Raw genomic sequence first — 27,263 nt, 5'->3', positions numbered from 1 at the left:
AATGCCTGAACACTGCTGAGCCGAGTGCTTCAGCTCAATGCCATGTATTATCTGCCAAAAGCTAGCTAAGAGAGGATGGCAGCAGCTGCCAGCTGGGCAATCATGTCTTCCCTTAGACACGTCTCTTCTGACTCCTGTAGATGAAAACACAGCAGCCCTTAGGTAAGTGCTGTTGTTTCAGCTGTGCCTCTGTGTGCTTAGAGTGATGTGTGTCTCCTTCCCTAGCTGGGTTGCTTCAGTTTTGAACAAGAAAACAGCCTTCTTCATTCACTGTGATGGTTCAGATATACCGATAACTTTATCTCTCTTATTTCTGAAGGCTGCAATTAAGTACGGCAAGAAGGTTTTATGCTAACGTTTGTCTAGGGAGCTTTTCGCTCCATCAGTGATGTGAGATTGCATTTGTTGACAGTGGGTAATGTCTGTCTGTCTCCTAACCTTAATAGAAGATTGTAACTGTGCCAAGGACCCTTGTCTGTAAGTGGATTTAAAAAATGCATTTACAGAAACAGAAATACCTCTTTCAACTTTGCAGTATTTTCCCTTTACATGCAGAGTAAACAGCTTTTTTGGCTAGTTTTAAACTGTGATTAAATATAGATGTTTTCAGCTAAAAGGTTCAGAAAATAAGCATTTGAGCAAATTTGTCATGGCACTCAACATTGCTTTCACTTTGGTGCTTGCTGTCAAGTGAATTTAAAGATTAACAAATAAATAAAAGGATGTTTGAGTTGGGCTTCATTGAAAATTTCTAAATCTGTTTTCCTTTCTTTGTTTTCTAGAATAGAATTAATTTTGAGTCTGCCAGGGACTTGCTTGTTCATTGGCTGACACAGAGGTTCTTCTTTGCTTCTTCCATCATCACTATTTATAAAAAATTTTGCAAGCCAAATTATGCCCTCAGTAATGTCAACTGAATTTGATTATGTCCATCGAAATTGTGCTTCTATCTTAATAAAATTTCAGTGTTTAGCAAGACTGATAGATAATTTTCTTTCACAGGACACCCATATTCCTTTGCCTCTCAAATGTAACATGGATGGTTATTTCTTTAACCTGTGAAACAGAGAAATTGTATAATTAATTTTGTTAAAATTTATTTCACGACTGTCCTAAAAGAGCTTCTGTTGCTTCTAAGTGCATTTCTAAGCAAACAAATTCTAAAAATAATCTTGTCTCCTTGCGTATTGCTAATCAGAAGTCATAGAAAATGAAAATGGCAATGAAGAATCTGCAGATGCGTGTGCATTATCTGTAGCAGACTTATTGTAGGCCTAAAATAAATAAGTTAAGGAAAGGTGACAAAGAGTTAAGCAGTAGCTGACAAGTCTGGCCCCCCCTCCTTTCACCTCATACCTTCTGCTGGCTCTACCATTTTTCTGCTCATGCAGTTCAGCCAGACCAGATTACTAACGTGGCAGAAAACTAGCCCAGAAAATAAATATTTTTTAAAAGTAATTTCTTTTCTAGTTTAATGAGCTACACATGTTCATTAAGAGGTTAGGTGAGCACCATGTGCTCATTTGGTGGAAATGGAGTACCTTGACTGAAAGTTGGAGGAAGAGGATATCAGACTCCTCATCCTTTCTGATAGTAGCAAGCTGCTTGACTTGGTGTATTCATCTTGTCTAACCACAGCCTTAGGATTGGCACAGTCATCTCGTCTAACTACAACCTCAGATGCTAGAAGGGACAACCGTTGCCAGGAATATGAGTAAAAAAAGTTTCAGCTTAAAAGTTCATTGACAAGTTCTTCACAAGTGTAGGTGTTAGGTCTATGTTTCTCTTAAAAGCAAAACAAAAATCAACCCAATGCCAGCTGGTCTAGGGACATGATTGTCCCACTCTGCACTGCTGCAGCCTCAGGTCAAGTCCTGTGTGCAGCTTTGGATACCACAATATAAGAAATATATAAAGTTGTTAGAGAGTCCAAAGGAAACTACGAAGGTGGTGAGGGGCCTTGAGGGGAAGCTTTGTGAGGAGCAGCTGGGGTCACTTGGTCTGTTCAGCCTGGAGAAGGGGTGACCTCATGGCAGAATGCGACTTCCTCATGAGGGGAAGAGCAGGGTCAGACACTGATCTCTTTCCTCTGGAGTCCAGTGACAGGATTCAATGCAATGGCCTGAAGATGCGTCAGGGAAGGTTTAGGCTGAATATTTGAAAAAGGTTTTTTACCCAGAGGGTGCTTGGGCACTGGAACAGGCTCCCAAAGAAGTGATCATAGGACCAAGCCTGACAGAGTTTGAGAAGTGTTTGGACAATGCTTCCAGGAACGGTGTGACTTTTGGGGGATGGTGCTGTGCAGGGCTGAGAGGTGGACTTGATGATCCTCATGGGTCCCTTTTAACTCAGGATATTTTATGATTCTATCAACCATCTCCAGCAGCCCCACAACCCCACAAACAAATGCACCAAGAAAGCCCACCCAAAAAAAAGAACCTAAACTCACCACTTACACAGTGGTGAAATTTGTTGCGTTGACTCTCCATGAGAAAAAACTTGGCCTGAATATCAACAGAGAAAATTTTGTTTTCCTTGACTCAGGGTAATTCTGCATAGTTGCTGCCTTGGGTTTTCTGTATCAGCAGCCTGGAAAGCACCCTTGAGTGTGGACAGACAAACTGTTTCATTCTCTTTATCAGCTGTAAAATCTCCAGCCTAAATTTGCACCATGGCATCTTTTTGGCTGGTATTTACAACCAAAAGAGTGGGGGTGGTTTTATGTTACAGGATTGCCAGCTCTGTCAAAAATTTTACTTTTTTCAATTCTAGTTTGCCTGTTTGGGAAATGAGAGTAAAACATACTACTGAATCTGTCATTAAAATAGCATACTCAATTTTATTAAGAAAATAGGAATGTAATGGGAAATAAAATGAGCTTTACAAGTAAGTGCAGAGAAAAGTTTCACTCATACACACAGACTGTGTAATGCAGTTTACTGTAGTGAATCCTAGGGGTTCATATTTTCTGAAACTGTCTCTGCTTGGCTTTGAATTAGGCCTTTGCTAATTATTTTTATACTACAGCTTTGAGCTTTTAGTGCAAGACTACATTTGTGGAGTGCTTTCAGAGTATTAGAGAGAATACGTTTTCAGGCTGTCTTGTGTCCTAGAACCTCCACAGCAGTTTTTATTGGTGTGGGGGCATTTTAGAAATGACTTTCTGTTTTAAAGTGTTTGAGAACTATTTGCTCCAGCAGGACATTTCTAAGGCCATTAGGCTGTGTTTAATTGGAGCAGGTGTCATGTGTGCTGTAAGCCCTATTGTGTTAACCCTGGCAGTAAAGTGGTTTTGGAAGAAAAAGCAGAGATTCTGTAATTGCTGATGGGCACAGTAGCCAATTCAGCAAGTTGCCTGACACAGCTGCCAATGTACCATACTTTTCACCTCAAATGCCCTACTGTGTTCAGAGGCCTTGACTTGTTAAGAATATGGGATAACAATCAAAATGGGTTTAGGGATCCTTGTAGTGATGTGGAGTAAACTGAAAGCACCAGTAGAGTGGTGTTACATTATTTTAAGTGTCATTGATCCACATCCGAATGTAGAATTTTGAATGTAAAAAGCAAGAAAACCAGTCCCTTTTTTAGAGCAATGAAACTCTTCAGGAATTAGTCGCATTTGTTTCACGGCTCATAACAGCCTGGGAGATTGGTCTGTGCTCTGTGTGCATGCCTCCACATTTCAGTTTGGTTTCATTTGGATCTTTTTGCTTTAAAAGCTGCGAGGAACCATTCTGAAATAACTGCTCTCTTTAAGTAACTGATGATGATGAGAGGTTCATCACATAGCAGATCCGTTCCAGAGCTTGTGGGTGAATGTCTTCCAAAAAACAAATATAGCCTAGTACATATACTGTTAAGTTATAGCAGATTGCTTTCCATAATAATAAACATGCCTGCATTTCTAAATCTTTGTGTGTATGTGCGTGTCTAAATAGCACAGATTTATTACAAGCAGTTAAGGTGATGTTGTATTCAGAATTAGTTGCATACATATTTTCAATAACATGCCTTTGATGTCCTTTGTTTCCCAGTTTAAATGAATTTAATACTGGGGTCGTTGTTGATCGAGTCAGAGGTATAGATACAGAAGCCTTGGGCATAGGGCAAGAAGGGGTAACAGTGACAAGCTTTACTCATAAGTGTTTTTTCTGGTACCTCTGGAGGAATTTCCATCTCTGAGTGCTGAAATTCCCAACCTTATCCATCCTGTTTTCTCCCTTTTTGAGACTGTTAGTGAGCTTTGCAATCGTAGTCAGGACCATGTGATGTTCAGATCTGTCCACTAAGAGGCTAACTCATTCCAGATAAGCTCTGAATAGACAACATTCATTTTTTACTTTGCTCAGAATTTCCTGTGCTTTGTTCTGCATCTGTTTGTGAAAGACTGCGTTATCTTTGAAAGCCTTCATCTTGTTTTCTTTATTCAAGCTATACGCTAAAATGGAAAAAAGGGAAGGGCTGGAAGGAGCCCAGCTGGAGCAATCTGCCAGAGATCCCACAGAGGGATGGAGCTGGCAAACTCCTGAAACCTCATCAGCTGACCTCTGGTACAATTAGGGAAGCCAGGAGATAAGCCACTTTTCCTGCTAAAGGTTTGGCAGCTTCAGCCAGCCATTCCAAGTAATGCCTAAAGACCGCACCAGAATTTAATTGCATTTTTCTTCTCCTTCTTTCATCCCTCACTCAGCTTTAGTAGCGGTTGACCTCAAAAATATTTCAGTTCTGCCTCTTCTTAAGTCTTTGTGTGCATGTATGTAAACAGACATTTTAGAGCTAAATTGCATCTTGACATGCTCTCTTCCAGCCAGATTGTCTCAAAAGCAGGTTTCCCCTAAAATATCTCCTTCAGACAGTGGTTGTCGTCTCTGGTGCTGTGAAAGGTGAGAGTGTTCCATGGCCAACTGTTTTTAAAGATGCCCTGCAAGCACCCCATTTTTTTAAAGTTACACCTCCTGTGTATGTGTATGGATAGAAAGAAGCTTGCAAGTGATGAAAGTGGCACAGAAGGAGTACAATTTTCCCTGTTCTTCACAATGTGGGAAATTTCTTTCTGTTCAGGGTGGAAATGCTGTCACAGTGTTATCAAGAGGGTGCAATGATAGAAGTGTGTCCTTTCCTATCTATGTATTTTCTCATTGAGAAGAGGCATCTGGGTTGTACTGCCACATATACATACAGGTGTATCGGATGGAGGTGGCTGAAGAGGAATTTCATCCCCTTTTATTTTTTCCTGACCCCTGTTCCCTTGCTGGGGTGTCGAGGTCTTGTTTCAAAGCCTCAGGCACTCTCTCAGTCTGTGGCTCCATATGCCAGAAGGAAATTACAAGATTCCATGGAGCTACAAACCTGAGGCTTGGTGCAGGAGTGGGCTGGGGCTGGGGAGAAGCATATTCCTGTTACGCAGTCTGCATGCAGGACTTAAATTTCCCTCCTCTTGGTTCCAGTGGTCTAGAAACCACAGGTTCTGTGTCAGTCTAGAAAAACGCTGTTTCTCTTCCAAGGAGAAGACACCTAACCTTTCTCTTTAATGTGACAATCTGTTTGATGGGGCAGTAAGCAAATAAGTCTGTTTTGCCAAGATAATAAAATCTGGTGCTTTCTAGAGTAGTTGTTCTGCCTCTTAGCATCTTGGGAGGTCAGCAGCAATTACATTCAGGTGGAAGTCATGAATAAGGGATAGAAGTACAGGAATGTGGCTTGAATTCCAGATCTTCTTGAAGCATGGGTTTTTGCTGCTCTTCTCCCCCTCCCCAAAATCAATTGAAGATGGCCTTTTGTGCAACAATGAGGTCTGTGGTTAGGGACTAGTTGTCAAGTTTTATTTAGATGGAAACCTGTCCCAGAAGCAGTAGCTCATCTCATTGTCCTGCAGGGATGAACTTCAAATGACAGTTTACATTTGCCTGGAACTGACCTTCTCTAATTGAAATGAACAAGGCTGTCTTATCTAAGTAGATAAACACAGCTCATTTGCAATTGTAGATCTAAATGCTCTCTTTCATAGATTACCTTGGAACAGTATGGTGCTGTCCTTGAATATTTAAAGTCTCATTAACAAGAGACCAGAATTGAAGAGTAAATGTTCTTTGTGAAAAAGAGGTTTTTGAGCTGCAAACTGATGCTGATCTCTGCTAGGCTAGAGGAAGACTGTTTGGTACAAAGTCCCCTTTATGCCAGCATGGAAGGTGCTCCAATAAAACTGGCATGCAAAGTCATGAAGGTTGATTAACATCCACAGCATTACACAGGGTTATATACAAGTACTCTGCTCATAAAGTAGAATAAATGGGCCATTAGTTAAGGCATTGCTTAGCACAGAAAACCACCTTTCTTTCTGATGTTCATCTAGGCTTCTGCCATTAACAGCCTGGAAAGCAGACCTTTTTGAAATAGCTGACTGATTAGAAAAATGGGTTTAAAAACTTCCTGCAAACTTGAATATTGGGGTTTGTGGGGAAAGTTTTGCAGGCTTTCTCTGTCATAACTAGATATCGAGATGGTACTGAATTGCCATCTGGCTGGATCAAAATTCTAACTGCTCAGTTATTTTCTATTTAAACCCTTTCAAATAATTTTGGACTCACTGGGGATAGTCTTGTGAAAACTAGATTTGCAGGGAAACGTAGAAACTCTCTCTCTCTTGTGAGAAAGAGTCTGCTCTTCAGTCTGTGCTTTCCTTCTTCCAGGAGAGATTCTGCCAGGACAGGGAAAGGGCTCAGAAATCATACCAAGGTTTTAGGAAAACAACTTTTCAGGGTTTTTTTTGTGGCTGATGTCCCTCCTGACCTTTGAGGGATCTCACTGAGCTTTTGGTTGGTGTGTCTATTTGCTTTAAAGTTGAATGCTGTTCTGCAGCTCGAAGGAGGAAGTTCTCAGTCCCAAGGTTTAGGACCAGGTAGTAGTGGCAATTTTCAGCAGGATTTGGGGAATTCTTGCAGGATGAGAAGCGGAGAGATGCCCTCTATAAGGGGCAGATTTTGTCCTGATGTGGCCTTTTAAGTGCAGAAGATTTTTTGGTAGGTAGTACTGCTTACACAGGTCTTGCTCTAAAACCACGCCAGGATATGCAAAATAAAAATATGACTTCAGCAGAATTAATTTGCTGTTTTAAAAATGCACACTTTTTTCCTGCCCCTGCTACCCTCACTCCAAAGCTTGCAGCTCAACTGACTGTAGATACTGTTCTGAGGAAAAACTGGGGTATGGTCCATCTGATTGACACCTAAACACAGAGCTCATCTGAGAACTCATATGCTCTCTTAGTCTGAAACTACAGTGAAGAACAAAGGGAAAGCTGCTGGAACCTCATGGATTGCAAGGGTTTCCCACAATACACATTTTGTCTCTCAAAATTCACTACATTACGATGGATGTTTAAGTCTAAACTTAATTTTAAGTTGCAGTTTTGCTGTACTTACAAACCAGCTATGTGCAGCACCATGTTGCTAGACACATTTGTGCTGTCTCTAAAAACAGAGCATCCAGAACCTGTGTAGGTCCCTGAAACACTGATGCATGGCTTCCTTCAGAATTGCAGAGAAACTGTTCCTGGCCCAAATCTAGCAGCGTCTGCTGCCGGTGCCTGTTGTGAGAGTTATTCCTATTTATACCCCTTGCTCTCTGTGAAATGTAGGTCAGGATTTTTAGCTTATGACTGCTCATAGGACAAATAATTTTCAGATACTTCCCCTGTTAATACCGGACAATTAGGAGTATTCTCTCTCTGTTTATCTGAGGTCTTCATATTTGTTGACAACTTTTTTTCCTTCTTTTTAATTGGAAGGAGGAAAAAGTGTTTTGCTGTTTCTCAGTGAACTTTGCCTCTACAGCTACTTTTGTTTTTTACTCTGTCTTTATCCTTTTATTTTCTGGGCTCCCTTTGAAGTGTGAGGGTCTGTTCCTGTGCCATGCCATGCCAGCAACTCCAGGCTGCTTGCTGCAGGCTCAGTGTTACAGCCATGGAGATTTCTTTTTTCATTTCCCCCACCCCAACTCCTGGGCCATCCAGCCTAATGTGAGAACAGATTGGCCTTAGTATTTGGAGAAAAGATCTATAATAAGCACTGGGGGCATGCTGGTAAAAAGCATCAGCATGGTATACCAGCTCTGTTGGAGTACTGACTGTACATTAATTCTCTAACTTATAATTAGCTATATTAAATTCCAATTTTCTGAAAGGCACCATTATCAAATAACACTCTGTTTGAAATCTCAAAGAAACATAAGGAATGAAAGCTTAGTCCTCTCATGCTTTCATCTTTCAGAAGCAATCCCTATCTCAACATCTTGACCTACATTTTCTTTTTACCCTCTCCAAGAAACATTGTGTGGATTTAATGTCTCAGAAGAGAGGTAAGGTTTTTTTTAAAATGTGTGTGTATGTGTTGACATATAAAGTTTGGTCAAAACAATGAGGCCTTCATGTCCCCGATGACTTTTTTTTTTAAGGCTTGAAAGTATTTTCTATAGTATCTCTGAGGCAGATTTTAGTGTCAGAAAGCAATTAAATGTAGAAAGTCCAACCTATTATATTATGGTCCACTTACAGAGATCTTGCTTCTGACAAAGCCTTTCCTGACTATACATGGCAGTAGAAAAATAAATTGGCCTTTCGTTCCTTTTTGCATCCTACTCTCCATTTTCATCTAGTCATACATTTTCTTTTAATGGATTAAATGGGATGGTTTTTATGTTTGTTTGTTTGTTTTGTTTTGTGGGGATGGTATGTTTAAAATACTGGCTTTGTTCCCATTGGTTCTCACCCTTACTGTGTAGCTAACTGTTTGGTGTTACTAATAAACAGTTTTCATGGGAATTAGCTTTAATCCCGGTGTCCTGAGCATGTACAGAAGCAAAGGCTGTCAGTGCTGTTTTTCCATTAGATTGGTCCATTGTTCCCTGTTCAAAATGTATTTCCAGTACTCAGAGTGTGCTCGATGCCATCCTCTCTGCTTCATCCCACCACATGGGGCTATGTCCTGTCTTCTCCAATTGCAGGATGAATGTTGCTATAGTATTACCCCAGGTGGGAACAGGGAGAAATCTTCTGCCTTTTGTTCAGTGGGGTTTTTCTTGGTTTTTGGGGGAGGCTGGTCTGTATGTGTGTGTGTGCCTGTTACCACTCTGAACACATAAAGTGCTAAATGCTTGCTTAACATTAACACTATTTAATAGTCCTTGAAGCTTGAAAAACATTGTAGGGTGGGAATATTCTAACTCCAGGAAGACTGTTTTTGAATTGTTTCAGTTTAATGTCTCTAGCTTTTTATTCAAAGGGTACTGCGAATGTACAGAGAGATTCCATTTGTCTTTTTTCCTCCTCCAATATTGTCACATCATATTGAAATAGAGTTAGGCAGAGTTTTGACTATCAATAATGCACTTCTGGCCCTAGATCAGGAATTTTTTTTTTTTTATTATAGTGATACAATGGTAAACTTCAGCATACATACAGCCTCTTGGGTATATTTTGAAAGCTCATTTACGTCTTTAACATATGTTTCTATGCTCTTCCATTGCATGTACCTCCCACCCCCTCAGTCCCATTTCTCTGATGCTATACTTAAAACAAGAAATATGCTAATGTGTGTTAGCCTTCAATTACACCAATGCATGAAATGAACATTCTGTGTAATGAGTTCTTGGTTCATGGAGGAGGAAACAGTATTCTTTAAAAATTGCAAGATAGTACTTTATCTCATTTGCTTATTTGGAAAGATAAAATCATTAAATGCACTTCAGAGTATAGTCTTGACTATGTAAGTGTGTGTTGATGGTTGTTCCAAGGTTTCTATTAAGTCAGGAAGCAGCTAATGCTGTTTCACTTCCTCTTCTGATGCCCTGAAACATGAGCAAAAAAAGCTGTTTAATAGCAGCAGAATGTTTTGTGGTGGTGGAATTTAACTCCTCTGGGGGCTGGTTTGTCGGGAAGTCTCCTTAACATTTCAGAAGCCTTCTCTCCAGCATCAGGTTTTCAAGTGGCTGCCCCCCTACCCCAGCTCTCATCTCTTCCCCCTGTGGTTTGCCTATAGAGCTCACAAAAGGGAGGTGAAAGTAAGGTTAAGCTGCTGGTCTCAAGAGCTGCAAATAGAGATGGAAATTGCTTGGCTTGTGAGGAGCCTTTCCTTAAAGGCTGTTACAGCACTGATGCTTCAGAGATCTGCAGAGATAATGCTGGCAAGAATCAGTTGTTGTCCCTGCAATTAAAATGGGAATGCTCTCCATGTACAGTGTGTCAGGTGGCTGAAGCTGGCGTTACCTATGCCTGTGGCCTGCAGTGCGCCATTCCTGCAGTGAGATCCTCGGAGCTCAGCTGACGGCTGAGCACAGGATCCTCCTGCTTTATCCCCTCGCCTGCTCCCCAGTCGCTGCAGTGCTGGATCTGGTCTGGGAGGGGAGAGATTTCTCCTAAGTATCGTCCACTACGGATTTATTTCCGGGAGCGTACTTTTCCATGGCACGCTCCCAGCAGGTGGGCTGCTGCCGTGCATCACAGAGACGTCTGCCAGCTTCTGTGACTGCTGCCAGCAATGCATCAGAGTGGGCTGGAATCCCTACCTTAGGCAAGGGCTCAGTCCTCAAATAGAGGTGAAATGTCATCGCTGGCGTGCACACCCATAGCAGAGCAATTTATTCATTTTTGTCAGGCTTTCCTATTGCACTTGTGCTTTCAGTTTGCTGCAGTTGGTCTCAATGTTTTACTGTCACAAGCCTCCTCTCCTCTGACAATAACCCTGCAAACAGATTACCGGGGACTGAGTGCAACAGCAGAGCAGTTCTTCATCCCGAGGATGGAGTGTACTTCTCTGACCTTTAATTTTAAAAAGTGAGGAAATGATACTACTCACTTGCCCGCCCCTACAAGGAAAAAAAAATAGGGAAAAAAAATGCCTTCCCCTGAGAAGAGAAAAATACAGATATGTGGCAGATTTCACAGTAAGATAGGTGGATTTTTTTTAATTTGTATTTTTTTAAAGCATCCTGGTTTTGTAAATACCTTTACTTAACTGTATGGTTAAAAAAAAAAAATCTTTCTATGACTACATTGCTGTTTCATGTGTTAGAACCATGTCAAGTGTTTCAAAGAGTATAATTTTATAATCAATTTAGCAAGCTAGGTGAGAAACCATTGACAAGGAGGAATGCACCCTGAAAGATCAAAGGCTGGGTTTTGGGAGCTTTCCAGGTAGTTGAATTTTTATGTTGCCTTACAGTACATTGTAGATACTTTCTGTGAAGGAAAGGAAATAAATGCTGGGTTGATGGTACCAAGGGGAAGAGTTCTTTGCTAGGAAAAGCAGCTCTGGTTTTCCCCTGAAGAGAGCTCCCTTTCCTTATTGGCAGCGAGGTGCTGAGCATCATGGATGACATTTAGGGTTACAGATAGAAGCCTTTGAAACCAACAGCTTAAAAAACATATTTGAGAATTGCTCAGGCAGCTTTCTCCCCTCCCTCTTTCTGGGATGTCACAGGACCTTATGCTGGCCTGGTTGTCAAGTCTATGTTAAAGCTCTGAACAGACACGTGAGCACTCAGGCTGGTAGGGAATTTGAGATCTGGCTACAGGCAGTGCCGACGCATTCCTGGCAAAGCCTTCCTCCCTGCCTGCAGTCCAACCAGACTGCCCTGGCCTCCTGCACCAGGGGAGGGCTGTCTGGCATGGTGCTGAAGAGGCTAGGGTGTTAGGTTAGAAGTGTCTGTGACCTATTTTTTTTTAAGTCAGTGGATATTTAATTGCTGTGAACTCAAAGATCATAATTCAAGTGCTTAGTAGAAGGAGGTGACATGCCAGAGGAAAAAAAAAAATCTTTGTCAGCAAAAGAGGTTGACAGCTTCACTCCTGGAGCTGACTGATGGATGATCTGAGAGTTAGGGAGGGCACATTCACTAAAAAGTTATTGAAAATGTGGAGCAAAAGTAATTAAAGTGGTTTAATTCAAATATCTGTCATATGTAACTTGAGCTTATGTAGATTACGTAGCATTTAGCTCGATCAGTTTGTCCCAGGACAGGATGAGGACATTTTCTGTCCTTTTCTTTGACTGAAAGTTTAGAGTACCTCCAGTGAAGGGAGGGCTGAATCCATGCTTGTATCTGCTGGCTGCATGGGACAATCACTGTCACTCCATCGACAGGCTGTGCGTTCTTAACAGCAAACGGGATCCTCATTGCTCGTGGCATGTTGAGGGGAAAAGATTTTCTATGTGTCTGGAGGGCTGCCCATGCTCCTGGCAAAAGCAATGAAAGGCAAATCCTCAATGACATGCATTTAAAATATCAAATGGGACTATGCAATTAGAAGTATGTCATTCAACGTTTGCTTTTCACAGCTTTTGTCACAGAGGCGCAGAATTAGAGACAATTAAGCAGAGGATAACCTCCCCAAAAGGGCTTTCTGGCAGTTCTTGTCTTTTCCCCATCCTTTTTCTTAGAACACACTACTGTGCTGGAACCCTTCTACTCTTTCAGAATCTGCTGTTTTGTTAACTTTTGAGATGTGTGTAGATGCCAAGCCATACATTTATGTCTCTGATAATTTTATTTTTATTATTAATTTGGTTTACTTGAGAAGGAAGTAACTTGGGCTCTCTTGTTCTTGCTGCTTCCTATTTGCAAATGGAGGAGGGCTGTCTCAGTCCATCAGGGGAGTGTGGATGCTACATAAGAGCTATGCTGCATTCTTAGCTTCTGCTACCAGCTCTTCAGGCTTTTCCAAAGACTGCAGTAGAGGGCTGGCCTGGCCCCTGCCTGCTGCTGCTTTCTCAGGGAAAGGTGCTGGTTGTCCAGGACACCAGTTCCAGAAATGGGCTTTTCTTCATCTCCATCAGGCCAGATTGTAAGCCCAGCCTGTTTGTGTGATCCCTTACCATAGATATTGGGAACTGTGCTTCATTAGAGGAAAAGCACGTAGCAAGTGTTCATCAAGACGCTGCTTTGCTGTTGTTCCCAGTTTCATGCACATATGCAGTTTTCAAATTACACAATCCATAAGGGTTTCCTAGAAATCCTAACAAATATAGCCAAGCATTGCTAAGCCTCTGGGTTTTAGCAGCGCATTTCTTCCTTTTCAGGCTCACAAGTATTCATTGTTACTGAGACACTGCATGTCTTTTTATTTCCCTTGTTGTTTTATTTGCCCATTCATAGGTTGTATTTTCTTCCAATTAGCAGGCTCTTCCTTGCTTCACTGTGTTTGCCTTCACCTTCTTTCTTCCTCCTTCTGTTATACTCTGTGGAGACACAATTGCTAATTTTTACTTTCCAGTGTAGAATAGCTGTTGTCTAGAGACATGCTCTTGGCATAGCTTTCTTTCTCATGTTACTTAAAATATCAGAATGTCTTTTTCTAAATTTTCTTTTTCATCTTTACTAATCTGTCTACTCCCTAGATGCCAAGGTATGGATATTTTTGAAGTGTAGATTTATTGTTCCTTTGTCCATCCATAGCTAGTGGAAGCTTAACTCTGAAACTGGATGAGTCTAAAAGCATAGCCCTGTGATGCTGGGGTAGGGGGAAATGACTGAAAAATGGGGCTTCTGTGGTATATTACAGTTAAACTAGCTCTGTCAAAGTGCTTCAGGAGGGAAAGGAATTGCCCTCACCTATTGACATATGTAACAAAGACCTGAAATACTGATTAGCTTGCTTTACTTAATTCTTATTTAGTAGTGTCATCCATGTTCTTTCCCTCACATGGGGGGTATTTATGAAAAACAAGTAAAAATACTTTGGAAATAGAGTCAGTAAATTTTCTCCAAATAGCTCTCAAATGGATAAAACAAAAGAAAATGGTGGGAGAGCAAAAGGAAAACAAAACATTTAAAAGTTAAATTATTTCTTTCACAGCTATATTGCAGTATTTCTTTACTGTCTCCCATAGGGCATCACTCCACTGGTTTTCCATTCAGCTATAAGATTCCCCAGGAAAGGCAGGATAAACAAGACATGATGGTTTTGGCATAAAAACCAAAGAAGACTTTATTTGTGCCTCACTGATAATTTTGTTAATACCTAAAAACTTAGACTTTTCTTTCTCTTAGTGGTTATGCTGGTATTTCAGTTGCTGATATTCTTGAACTAAATGGAGATAAATTTATTTTTTGTGGAGCTGCTTGTGTCTTTAAGTTCTCATAAAATGCATGTTTAACTCTCTGTCCAGGCTGCATATGAGAGAAGGTGTCTTATAGGATAGATGCAAATCTAAGGGCACTTTACTCAAGAAATAAAGTCACTCTGTCCAACACCAAATTCTACGCAAAATCTCACACCACTGAGGGGTGTGAATAACACTAGTCCTGCATCTCAGGTCATGGTTACTGTCTATACCCCTCCCTGTGTTTCGCTGTGGAAGCTGAACTCCCCACCTTTATGTTACAGCTGGGTGAGCTGAGGTGTGTGGAGAGGTGGTCCACTCTTCAGGGCCACCTGCTTGGTGATGGCTGCATCTGGACAGAGTCCAGATCCCTGCATCCTAACCAAGCTCTCTTCCTGGTGTCAGTGTTCCTGGTTTTCTGCTGAAGGCTTCATGCCTTTTCTGACTACATATCTGGACATCAAAGCTTGCATTGTAGCTTGCATTTTGAGTCTACTTATTCCTTTGAAGCTTTCTGACTGCAGTCAAAGGAGGCTGTGGGACTCAGGTGGATTTGAGTTGTGTGCATCAAATAGTGTGATTCCTTGTCAGAATACAGGAAGAGTATATGGTACTTATTTCCCTGGTGCTAAAACAGAGTGTTTATGGTACCATAAAATTGACTCTGTTTGTTTGTCAAAACTTAATAGTCTTTTCACAGCCTGGCACCAACTTACCCTTATTATACAGCTCCAGGGGCAATTGGTAGGAGCTCAGTAGCACAATGGTACAATATAGCACATGGTAAGCAGCTGGGAGGGTGGTGATCATCAGCTTTCTTTCCTCTTCTCTGTTCTGCATTGTTCAGGACAGCTCTGGCTTTTGGGTTTAAGGACAATTATTCCTTAGGTTTCCATGCCCCCAGCCTCCCTCTGTAAAATTAAGAAAAATATTGGGAAAATCGAAGAGTAGCCATTTGTAATTTTAAGGTATGACTTAGTTGTTTGCATTTGTAGTAAGGGAGTTTAAGAGAGATGAGCTTATTCCCTCAACTTTTTTTGGGTCAGCATTACTGCTACTATCTCCTTCACCAATCGATGAACACCTACTTTTCTGCTCAGCCTGTTCGTTAATCTTGTTCCCTCCCTTATCCAGGCCACATCGTCATGGAGTCCAGGTTATTGCCTGCATTCTGCCCTCTTATATGTAAAGTGCCAGAAGAGATCATGTTTTTACTTGGAGGAATGAGAGGTTCAGAGTTTTCATTGTATCCTTACAAGTGGAGAAATGTCTTTAATCAGAGAAGTGTGTCTTTTGAATACTTAAAAAAACCCCCAAACCTAAAATAACAGAAGTGTGAACAAGTATCAGGTGAGGGTTTTCTCTATTTATACAGTGTAGACACTGGGAGGCATTTTTTGGGTGCTTTATTGATTTCTTTTGTTTTAAATTTCTTTCAGGTGTACATTTCATAAATCAAACTGGGGCTTGAACCATGTAATATGGCCTGGAGTAGTTTCCTGACAGAATTAAATTACGTTCATTTTTGACTGTTGTATTCCTGTTTCTATGAGTTTAATAGCATCCCAACCTCAATTCAAGCTCCCCCAAATGAAAACAAAATACCCTAGAAAGTGTTGTGTGGAAACAGCAGAACAGTTAATTTCAATTAACACGGGTAATGGACTAATATGCAGGACACAAAGTCACAAAATATCTTTGCTGAATAGTGGTTTTGGATGGAGCTGTAATGGGAGTAAGGAGCTTCTTTCAACCTGTATTATTTAATCAGTTTTCTTTGGTGATCTGGTCTTTTAACAGACTGACAAACACATCTTGTACTGTAACGTCATTCATGCTTGGCTTCCATAGTAATGATTTATATCTACATATAAAAGCACCCTTTAAGTCAGTTATGAAGACTGTACAAGCTATTTGCTAACAGTCTTTGGCATAGTGGTACTGCTTTATGCATATGCTATGTTATGTACCACAATCAACCTAATGTCCAGTGGCTTGTCATCTGAAAAGCCCACGTACTGTTAATTACCATCATGGTGGCAGCACAGAGCATTGTGTGGCATAAACGATGATGGCTTCATGCTGTGGCTTTTTTATTTAGAGACAAAAAATTGTTGTGATTTTGCATTGCCAAATTAGATGAAAATAGCCTTTATGACAACTATCCTAAAAAAAAGTGGACAGGGAATTAATATCTCTTATCCCAGAGAAAAATGTGGTTTGTTTGGTTTTTAAATTATGTTACTATCATGAAAACCCCATTCTTTAGTCTCTGAGACAACCAGAGCATGAAAATAGGCCTTATTTTTGAAGCATGTTGTCTGTTTAATATGTAATGTGATACCTTGTCATGCTGTGACAATGTGACAGATGGCATTTGCACTATAAAACTAAATTATCTTTTGTGCATAGCTATACAACAGCTAAATACAGTAACTCAGTACAGTGTGCTGATTAATGCAGACTGCAGATGTTTTAGAGATACCGGTGTGTTTAAACTTAGCATCAAACGATTAATGTAATTATTTAACATGTCTACCAAGATTTGGGTTGTGTTTCAGCATACGATCTAGTGTGTAAAGGGTGGTTTTGGTAGAAGGCAAATTTAGGATTACAGGCAATGCAATGTAGATTTGTATTGCATTGCAGCTGGTTGTCTGTTACTTAGAAAAAATGGTGAAAACAGTTAATTAATTGTGCTATGCAAATAAACTTTTATATAAAGATACAGCTTATAAGAAACTGTAGCTCCCTGTAGTTCAAAATTGTTTGGGTTGGAAATAACTTCCAAGGTAATCAAGTTGAAGTGTTAACCCAGCACGGCCAAGTCCACCACTAAACCATGTTCCAAAGTGTTACATATACACATCTTTTAAATACCTTCAGGAATGCTCCTTCAACCACTTCTCTGAGGTTGACCAGTGCTTGACCCCTCTACCATGAACAAATTTTTCCAAATATCCCTCTAAACATCCCCTGGCACAACTTGAGGCTATTTCCTTTTGTCATATTACTTGTTGCCTAGGAGAAGAGACTAACTCCTACCTGGCTATGCTCTCCTTTCAGGCAGTTGTAGAACACGATAAGGTCACCCCTGAACCCCATTTTTTTCCAGGTTCAACTGCCCCAGCTCCCTCAGCTGCTCCTCATCAGATCTATGCTCCAGACTCTTCCCCAGCTCCATTCCCCTTCTCTAGACACATTCCAGCCCATCAATGTATTTCTTGTGGTGAGGGGCCCAAAACTGAGCACAGCACTCAAGATGTGTCCTCAACAGTGCTGTGTACAGGGGGACAATCACTGCTCTGGTCCTGCTGGCCACACTATACACACACAGGTATCATCCTGGCTGATACAGGCCAGGGTGCTCTTTTGGCCACCTGGGCACAGACTGGCTCTTGTTCAGCCAGGCGCCAACCAGCACCCCCAGGTTCTTCTCTGCTTGGCAGCTGTCCTCTCCAGATCCCTCTGCAGAGCCTTTCTACCCTCAGCAGGTCAATATTCTGCCCAACTTGGTGTTGTGTGTGAAGTGACTGAGGGTGTTCTCAATCCCCTTGCCCAGGTCATAGGTGAAGATGTTGAGCAGGACTGGCCCTAGCACTGAGCCCCAGGGAACACCACGGGTGACCAGCTGCCAGCTGGATGTAACTCCACTCACCAACCACTCTCTGGGCCCAGCCGTCCTGACAATTTTTTACCCAGCAAAGAGTGCACCTATCCAAGCCTTGAGCAGCCTGTTTCTTCAGCAAAATGTGTGCGAAATGGTGTGAAAGACTATACTAAAGTCTAGGTAGGCAATATCTACAAGATTGAAGGAAAGCAAGAGGTGTATGTGAGACACCAGTCTATTGCTGGTTTTGATTTCTGTATAGAGTATGTGTGAAACATTCTGTACCTCTGTGAAACAGGTGGCCAGAGTAGATATTTAAAGAGATTAAGATAGTAATTTCCCCCCTAACGTTAATCATAGAATTCACGTTGGTGGTCTTCCATAACAGTGGAAGCATACAGTGCAGTTATGCTCAAGAGTTTGTCCATGTTCAGGTGGTGCTATACTTCCAGACCATGGTGTGGGATGGTTAACCTTCAGACTTTATAACACTGCACTTAAACCCTTTGCTTTGTAACTTTTTTTGTCAGCTCTCCTATATGGGATGTTGCACAAAGAAAAAAATCATTAATATTTTAAAACAAAACTTCCCTGTACAACTCCAAAGACTGCACAGCTGAAGTTTGAACAGGCATGTTACTCCATAAGGGAACAGAGCTTTAGCTCCATGCCTATATAATCCCTGCCATTTATTACATGCTGTCATAAGGAACATTGTCATCCTAGCATGGTGAGACTGCTGTCTTGAGTAAATCCCTTTTTTAACTTACTGTAACTTGTGTTTGTTTTGTTGCTTGCCCTGGAAACTGGACTTTCTACCAGCCCATAGCGATTCAGTTTGCAGGGATCAGGGTGGAATGCAGAGAAAGGGTTGCCAGGGGGAAACCAACCCAGAATCTGTTGGCAGTGGGAAGAGAGTGTCCCTGTATAGTCAAGAAACACCCAGGAGCAGAGTTACACATTTCACATATTGCTGAGATCTGCAGGATGGCTCCTCTGGACTGTAGACCCTCTGATGTTATCTGATATAGAAAGCTGTGAATATGGTCATGTTGAAATTGTCTTTGTTTAGGTCATTTAATGGTTTTGATATCTTTGGCTTGTGTTTGTGGGGTGTTGACTGTTGATTTTCCTAACATAATGGCTTTGCGGGTTGCCTCTGACTGTGGAAACTGACTGGAAATACAATTGAATGCATTTTTTTTTTCCTAAGCTGCCTTAGCACTGGGAAACAGTGAGCTAAAATAGGTGTTGCTCTATTGTAAGAACATGGAAATGTTCATGCTGAGATGCCTTGTTGGCATTAGAGTAAGTGATGTGGAAATAGTGTTTTGGAAACATTGTGAAAGTCTCTTTGCTCAACCACTTAGTTAACTAACCACATGATGCTGAAGTTTGCTCAGATGCTCTCCTTTGGTTTCCTGATTATTCAGTAACTTTAATAATGAAGAACGTACCAGTAATTGCATCTCATCTATTTTTAAAACAAACTAACTCCAAACCCTCCCTTACATTTTTGCTATCTTCTCTTATGTTGCTGCTTTCTGCTCCTCCCTTCCCCATCAGTTTTCCTTCTGTGCATTTATAGTTAACATCTTGTTTTATTGTATGGTGTGTTCCAAGGTATTGAGATTTTGCATCACATCTTCAGATGATCCCAAGACCTGTCCTGTATGTGCCTGTTCATCTCTCCAGATGACCAGAGATAAGTTAGATCATAAGAAGAGTTGAGAAGAATTGTAGAGAGCTGCTAAAAGTGTGTGTGTATCACCAAAAACCAGAAAGGTCAGCAAATGTGTACCAGTGTAAATGAAGCCCTGCCTGTGCTGGAATAGTTGTCTTACTTGCTAGGCTCTTTTGAGAAGCAATCCACTTGAGTCAGCACAAGCCCCCTGTAATAAGCTAATTTAAGCAGATTTAACTATTATTTACACACTGTTTTTGGTGAGCAGAACGTTCCAGTTGCTGGGGTAGGCTCAGCAAGCCCTCTGCTCGGATGGCAACTACAGCCAAGAAGCAAAGGGGGTGGTAAGTTGCAGTGGGAGCAGGAGGGAGCATGCTGTGTGCAGGTTGTACAGCCATAATATCCGTATTCTCTGTGGATCACCCTAGAAGATACGGCTCAGTTCTCATAGCAGAGCCCTTCCTGCATGTGAAAAAAAATAAACTTGTAGCCACAGACAGATTGGAAAACATTCAGTGTGGAAGGCAAATAAATCAGAGGCGATAGAAGTCTCTGTAATAATGACTAGTATGCAGAAAGGGCTTTTGTGTTTTCTCTAGCTTGTAACAGAGTAGATGAAAAAGTGACATTTGCTGGTTTTTATCAATACTGAGAAGTTAATTTTTTTTTTTTAAGCAGCCTGTATCTAAAACTGTGATTTGGTATTGCAGCATTTGTGGAAGTTTAAAAACAAATTCAGCAGAACTGTGAAGTTGACATTTATGTGAGTAAGATACATTTTAGAGAGGATGTTAAGATCTCCATGGTTTAGTTTTAAGCTACTCTTTTTAATTATTAGGAATTAGTAACTGGCCTTTCTCTGATGGCATCTAGTCTTGGTCAGTCAGAACCAGAACAGTGTGTTTAAGGGTTTGTAGATTTCATTTGATACGCAAGTTCCTGTATTGTGACTTAATTAAATAATTCATTATTACTGACTTAATTAAGGCAGTGTTTACTCAGTGACTTTGAACCGTTCAGTGTTTCAGTTATTTTTAAATTTTGGCAGCAAATATGCACTGATTCTCTGTATATAGAAATTATTATTTCATGTAAGTCATTTTAATATATGAAATCCTACACTGACTTATAATGCAAGTTGTTGTGCTTTCAAATTTAATTTTAATGAGGTTTAGTTTTTTTTTTTTTTCCTGAATCTAATTTGACTTTTAAAACAAACATTTTCTACTTCAGGAATAACATCTTATTTTTATCAGCCCTGGTTTATTCTGCCTAGTTATTCAGGTCTGGTGGTTGGTCATGAGTCCAGCTGCCAGGGGAGAAGGCAGTGAGAACTGGGGCTGAGATGAGCCTAGTGGGTAAGGGACGGGCAGCCTCTGCCAGCTCTTCAGCAGCTGAGAATGTCATGGACTTTGACAGGAGCCAGGGCTTGCTGGCATCATGGCTTAGAGGTTGAAAGGTACAACCATAGAAAAGCAGTAGAGGAAGTGTTTGTCCCTTTGATTTGTTTTGGCTCTTGAGGACTTGGTGATTCCTTAACTGTTGCTGAGTGCTCTCAAGTAGCCACTCCTTGGAGTGGTTCAGCTTTCCAGACTATGCAAAAGAGTGTTTTCTCACTGAACTGCTTTTCTCTCTTTATATACATACACAATTGTAGTACTCAGCGTTTAAGAAATAAGAATGCCTGCTGCTTCATATAGTGTGATTGGTTGGTGTTGGAGAGTCAAACCCACATGAGTTGATGTTCCTTAAGTCAAGCAGACCTGTATGTCCTGTCCACTGCACTGGCACCAACTCATTAATGGTGATAGGAGTGCCTGAGTGTCACTTGACAAAGCTGCGGGGTCCCAGTCCTGTCCTGGGGCCTCCAGACCTTTCATAGCTCCCAACTGATGCACAGCAGTAAAGAATGTGGCTTATTGCAGTTAGAGATAACAGGAATGGCATTTGAAGGAAAAGGTATCTGGGGGCAAGCTGAATGCATTTGATATAAAAATGATTGAGTGGCAATAAACTTTATAACAGCCTGCTTCTGCGTGTACTTTCTCTCCAGTGCTTGAAAGGAAGCTTTGGGTTGTGCCTTTCATCACTTCAGAGTGGATTTTGCAATTATGCTGACCCTGAAAACCTGTAGAACATGACACCCATTCCCAGTATTTATCAGTATCTCTCATTTGTAGTTTTATGCCTCTCTTTTAGGGCACTTGTTTCAGTTGGTTCCAGCGGACGATAGCTAACATCAGTTATCACCAATATTACTGCGTCTTGGAACGGTGCTGGTTATGATGAATAATGGTTGGCAAACCAATACTTTTTTTTCCTTGAGAAACACAAATCATGCTTGTCTCCCAAGTGAGCTGATGGTTTGGCAGGGTGAAGGGATGAATAAAAATTGCCTTCTAAGTGCATGCAAGTTGACAGCCTGAAAGGTGATTTTCTTGACTCATATACTTCAGGTTCCTGGGTTTTACATATGGCAAGTCTCCAGAACAAATATTGCTTTTGGAAAACCTAATCAAATTCTGCCATAAGAGTTAAGTTACTGAGTGTCAGGCCTCAAATGATATGCTTGATTTAGACTTCTCTAGAGTTCAAAAATTGCAAATTTTATCAGCAGTGGTTTCATGGAAAAATGCAAAGCACAAGTTGAAACTTTTGTAAGAGTAAACATAGGCACTAGGGCTTTTAGAGGGGGTGAGTTCAGCATAGAAGTATAATCTGTTCAGTGTTTTTTCAAAGTTTGCCTTCATTTCCTTGGGAATGCTTTGAAGGGGATGCTGTCACCCCACGTCATATTGTGTTCTTATACAACAAACCCTTTTGTAGTATCATGTACTGATACTGAAATTTGTTTTATTTGGTGGGTCACAGTTTGAGATCCCTTTAATGAAAAGGAAATAGCAAAAGAATAGAGAGAAAATGTAAATTGAGTAATTTTACTTCTCCCTCATAGTCTTATGCTGGCTAGAAGAGACAATTGAATGCAAAAATTGGTGTGTAGTTTCAACTTGTGCTTTGTGGGCTGTGTGTTAGGAAAAAAAATTGAGTTACCAGTTCACCAACTCTTCTCCAGAAGAAAACTGGAACATGTTTTTGCTTTGTAGGTGGAGTTTTTAAAACACTGCATACAAAATCTGTAGCATGTGGCCCACATAGCCCAAGTCTAGAGAAATCTGGTGTAGTTCAGAATTAATATGAGCAAATTTTGTTTGGGAAAAGAAGAGAGAGATATGATGCAGGCTTTGGATTAGAATTTAAAAATGGGCAACCAGAGCGAATAGATTGGAACTGGGGAGGTTCAGAACCTGCTGGTACTCATAATGCCAAGTGAGCAGTGAATAAATGGCCTTGTGGGGAAGGAAGATTTGACTTCAGCTGTGACCAAGGTTCCAGGACTTAGAGGCAGCAGCTCACTGGGGGAGGTGTCTTTGCTCTGGCTCTGGTTATGCTTTGGTGTCCCTTTCAAGCTGAGCTTGGTTGAATGCTTGGTTATGCAATGAGTAAGTGCATTGGTGGTGCTGGATGGTGATTTTCCTGAAAACTGGGTTCTGAAATGGTGTGGCACTGATACAGTGCTGATGGAAACTTTTAAACTGCAATTCTTAGTAAGTGTTTTCAGTGCAGTACGCTGACCAGCCTCACTGCCTGGCTCATCTTGGAAGGGGCAATACAGCCCCCACCCCCCCAGCCACCTTCCTCACCACATTTTCTTTTCTAAGGTGCAATTACAGAGACTGAAATGCTAAGCAAGGGAAGTCCTATCAGCATTTCTCTGAGGAAATACTGCAGTGAAACAAAAATTTCTTATGTTATATCTGAAACCATTTGGGTAGAGAAACGAGAAAGCATTCTCCTCGATTAAATTGCAACTCTTCTGGTAATAAGCTCTTATAACATTGAGTAAATAGTGAGCTAATAAAATTGTTTCCTGCCTCTCATCCTAGAGGCCGCTGAAGAATATGTTACTATTTTAATTCTTCCTTAAGTATGAGTGGTTTCATTGCTGATCAGCTGTTGTTCATAAGAGTCATATTATATTGTAGTTACTTGGTGGCACAGAATACACAAAATTTGTTAAATGTTATGTTTGTAGAGGTCCAGCGCTGTTTTCCATCTGTGTGACTGTGGGACTCGTTGTATTATTGCTCCAGGAGAGAAAAGTCACAAAAGGGAAGGCAGCTGTGGCCTGTAAACCTTTGTTGCCCTGTGTACTTTTTCTGGCAGTCTGGAGTTTCTGTAGTTTAGTGACACTTGGCCAGAAGAATCAGGTCAGGAAATAGACATTTGATGTTCACTTCTTTGAGATTTAGGATTTTTTTTTCAAAGGAGCATAAATTGCAGTAGTTGGAAGCACCAGAATGAAGAGCAAGATGATGCAAAATTGAACCAAATGGCAGCTTAATTTTATATCAGTCCACAGATAAATGTAAAATACTTTCACCTATGCTAATCATAGGAATTCTGTAAAACAAGGATGAATTTGACTAAGCTGTGTCCCTTTCTTGAATATGACAAGATTAAAAACACTATTACAAACACTCATAGATATTTGAGATCGGTTTGTCAGAGTCAGCCAAATCAGAAACAGGGAAGCTGGCACATTTTTATTGAAGTACCTCCATGCAAAATCAGTGTTATCAGTCTATCTCTTTGCAAGACAGTTGCTTTGGGCATCAGCTCTCTATTGTAAGTGTCACATGTGAATTTTTGTAAAATCAATACAGGTCTTGAATATTGTGTACTCCTTTGTCATGTTTGCAGGACTTCTCAATAATGGCCAATCTAAAGGATTAGGACCAGGATCAGAACAGCTGGAGAATGAGAAGGACGATGCATCGCAAGTGTCTTCAACAAGCAACGATGTTAGTTCTTCAGATTTTGAAGAAGGGCCTTCAAGGAAAAGGTCAGTAGTGAATTATGATTAAAGTAGAGCCTTTCATCTTTGTCCCTGTTGTCTTAGACTGTTTTTTATTTTATCAGAAGGGTATGGTTGCACTTACTGCCCTACCATAAATGGACTTTCCAGCATAGATTCCTTCTATGAACAGCAGACTGTGCTTCTCCCATTGGTAGAGATGGTTCTTGGTGCTGTTTTGGAAAGCATGGAAAAACAGTTGTTATTTTACAGTGGATAAAGCTAATTTAGATGCCTTAAGACTTTCTCCTCTCCTGGCTTTTGCCTCTCAGGCCATGTCAATATGTATGTGTGTGCAATTACAAGGAAAGCATCACTAAAGTAGTTACTGTTACTGTTGTTATTTTTAGTTTTCAGTGAATTAAACCGTCTAAAGTTAAAAAGGTAGAAAAGGACAGAACAGATACTGCTGAGAAGAGGAACTGCATAGTAATGTAATACAGCGGCTATTGGCTGCAAAGAACTGCTTTGAGATACTGCTGCAGCAAGCTGCCTTCTCTTTCCTAGAAGTCACTGTATGTGCAAAATGTGGGTTAAAATCATAGACCTCAAGCCAGTCAATTACAGAAAATATGCTGAGAATGCAGGCAGCTGGGAGTTGTCCTATCTGTGAAGTAGGAACGAAAGCAGGCTGTCTAGAAAATGACACTTAAAAGAGAGTTAGAAATGCTTCCTCAACCTGTTTTCCTCCTCACTTCTCACATCCTAGTTCCAAACCAAAAATGAACTATATAGTAATAATAATAATAATAGTAATAATAATCATACCACCACCAGTTATCTTTCAAACAAAAAAAGTTTGAATCCCTGTTTTCTGTATGACCTTATAATTCCACTGAGAAGCCTGATGGGGTGAGGAGGACACCCTTCTTTTCCTGTTCCAGTGTTTCCCATCCCTTGTTCCCACAATCTTTTCTGGAATAAACTCAAAACTCTAACCAATGCACCCACTTAGCTAATCAGGCATATCAGAATATTAATTTATATTATTTTATATTTATATTGTTCTATATTTATATATAAATAAAAAATTCATGTTCTCTTCCATACTGGTAGAAATTTTGCAAAGCTTATTGCATCTTGCTGCTGCTCAGGGCAAAGATAGTTGTGTTCTGATTTTCAGTTTTGTGTGATACAACAGAGGATTGAAAATTATTTCTGCTGGGCTGTTTAGGTGACCTCTACTATTGGCGTGATCCTGGGAGACCATGGTCATTATTTCATGGCCAGCCTGTTGTTTGCACATTGTCTTAAAGAATTTCTGCTTCCCTTTACACTTAGTTTGTCCCCTCATTCCTCAGCTGTGCTGACATAATGACTTGCAGGGTCACACCATGAGTAGCTTCAAGAAGCTGGTTGAGATTAAAATAGTGAGAAGAAGATGAATTGAGGCTTTTTGACAGGTTTTTACATATCTAACCTGCATGAGACTTATATCTCCTGTTCAGAGTATGGTTGTAGGAGCAGCTACTGGTGCAACCAGGGGGGACATCCTCTTCCTCTTCTGGGGCTAGCAAAGGGCAGGAGGGCTTGTCCTTTACACTGTACCTGCTCCTGGTGCCCTGCATAGTCCAGCTTCAGGAATGTGTAGAGTTTCTACATTACCAGTGTTCAGAAACTGTACTTGAGTTCTCTGGATGAAACGTTTTTGGAAGAGTATTTGGTAGGTTTGGGCTGGGTGAATTCAGACCCTTGAGAGGCAGCTAGGTGGTTCAGACATAGTAGGTAGCTCAGTGCCTTTGGTACTTTTCAGATTAAAATCAACAAAAAAACCAGCCTCAACACAGACCCAAGATGAAAACTTTTTCTGGCTTTCATGGAAGGCAAAGCATAATTTCACTACTTCTTCAAGCATCATGAACTGTTGAAATAATACTACAGTTGTTGGTTCTGTTGCTGTGAAGGAGTTCGTTCTTGTTTTGTTTCCATTTACACCCAACACAGACTTTTGCCTATTTTTTCTTCCTCCTTGAGCTTCCTCTTTGCAGACAGACCTTTCTGGGTTCCTTCTCTTAAGCTGTAGTGGAGCATGTTGAGTGTTTTTATGTTGTCTTCTTATTTCCTTTTAGGCTTTTTGTTTTGTTTAGCTGAATATGCAATGTTTCTTCAATCCAGGTTATTTTGCAATCCCAAAAAGAGTTGTGTTGGGAATATTGGTAAACAAAGGATGTGCAGGAAGATGATGAGGGGGCAAACAGGACTGACATGGAATCTCTAGGTTGACTGCCTCAACTTTTGCCAAGTTTTTGCCAAATTTTGAGAAGTTATGTCCTCCTTGTCTTCCCCCAGGATTTCTCAAAATCAAACTTTACAGTTGTCTGTTCAGCTGCATGTATAACTAAAGACACTCTTGTAATAAAATACACCTTTAAAGACTGTAGCTTTAGGAATGTACTCTGAACCAACCATTATATGTAAGTTACTTTTATTTCTTGATAGCTTGTGGGGTTTTGTTGGGATTTTGATTTTTTTGTTTGGTTTGGTGTTTTTTTTTTTTGGTTCATGACAGGAATGGTTTTTCAGAAGCTTGAACCTGTCAAATTCTAGAGGAATAAGTCACCTTTATTTCACACTCACATTGGAAAGAGGTGCTAAGCAAATAAGTATAGTAAATATGGGAATCTGTTGTAAAGGGCTGCAGTTTCTTTAGTGATTTAAAACTCTGGTTTCAACTTTCAGTTCTTCAGTGTAGTGGCAGGCTGGTACTGTGGAGGCAATATTTTCCCAGTTTCTTCTTGCTGCCTTTTCCCAGCTGCTGTGTCTGGCAGTCTTCTGGCCCCTGTTCATCCGTTCAGGGACTAACCTGGCAGCATTTCCTCCCCCTGCATGGAGCAGGTCACCTTTTAGAAAGGGAATAGGGATTCATGCATGTATGCAGCATGTGTATGATTTTAGTTTGCATTTATAGTTGATTCAAACTCCTCCAGTTTCAGAGACAATTTGCACAAGAGCCTG

At 40.7% G+C, this 27,263-nt stretch overlaps 1 protein-coding gene across 4 annotated transcripts in view; it reads left to right on the top strand.

Moving 5' to 3' along the window:
- Window positions 1-27,263, top strand: part of JARID2 (jumonji and AT-rich interaction domain containing 2) — a 210,329-nt gene that overhangs the window by 95,250 nt on the left and 87,816 nt on the right. For all 4 annotated transcript variants that reach the window (XM_021553230.4, XM_085571501.1, XM_021553241.3 and 1 more), the window contains one exon: window positions 24,155-24,296. In XM_021553230.4, coding sequence (XP_021408905.2) covers window positions 24,155-24,296 — 142 coding nt within the window. The remainder of the gene's footprint in view (window positions 1-24,154; window positions 24,297-27,263) is intronic.

This window comes from Lonchura striata, chromosome 2 (assembly GCF_050655825.1).
Source record: "Lonchura striata isolate lonStrDom1 chromosome 2, ASM5065582v1, whole genome shotgun sequence".
NCBI lineage: Eukaryota > Metazoa > Chordata > Aves > Passeriformes > Estrildidae > Lonchura > Lonchura striata.
This window is presented reverse-complemented; position numbering and strand designations above follow the sequence as displayed.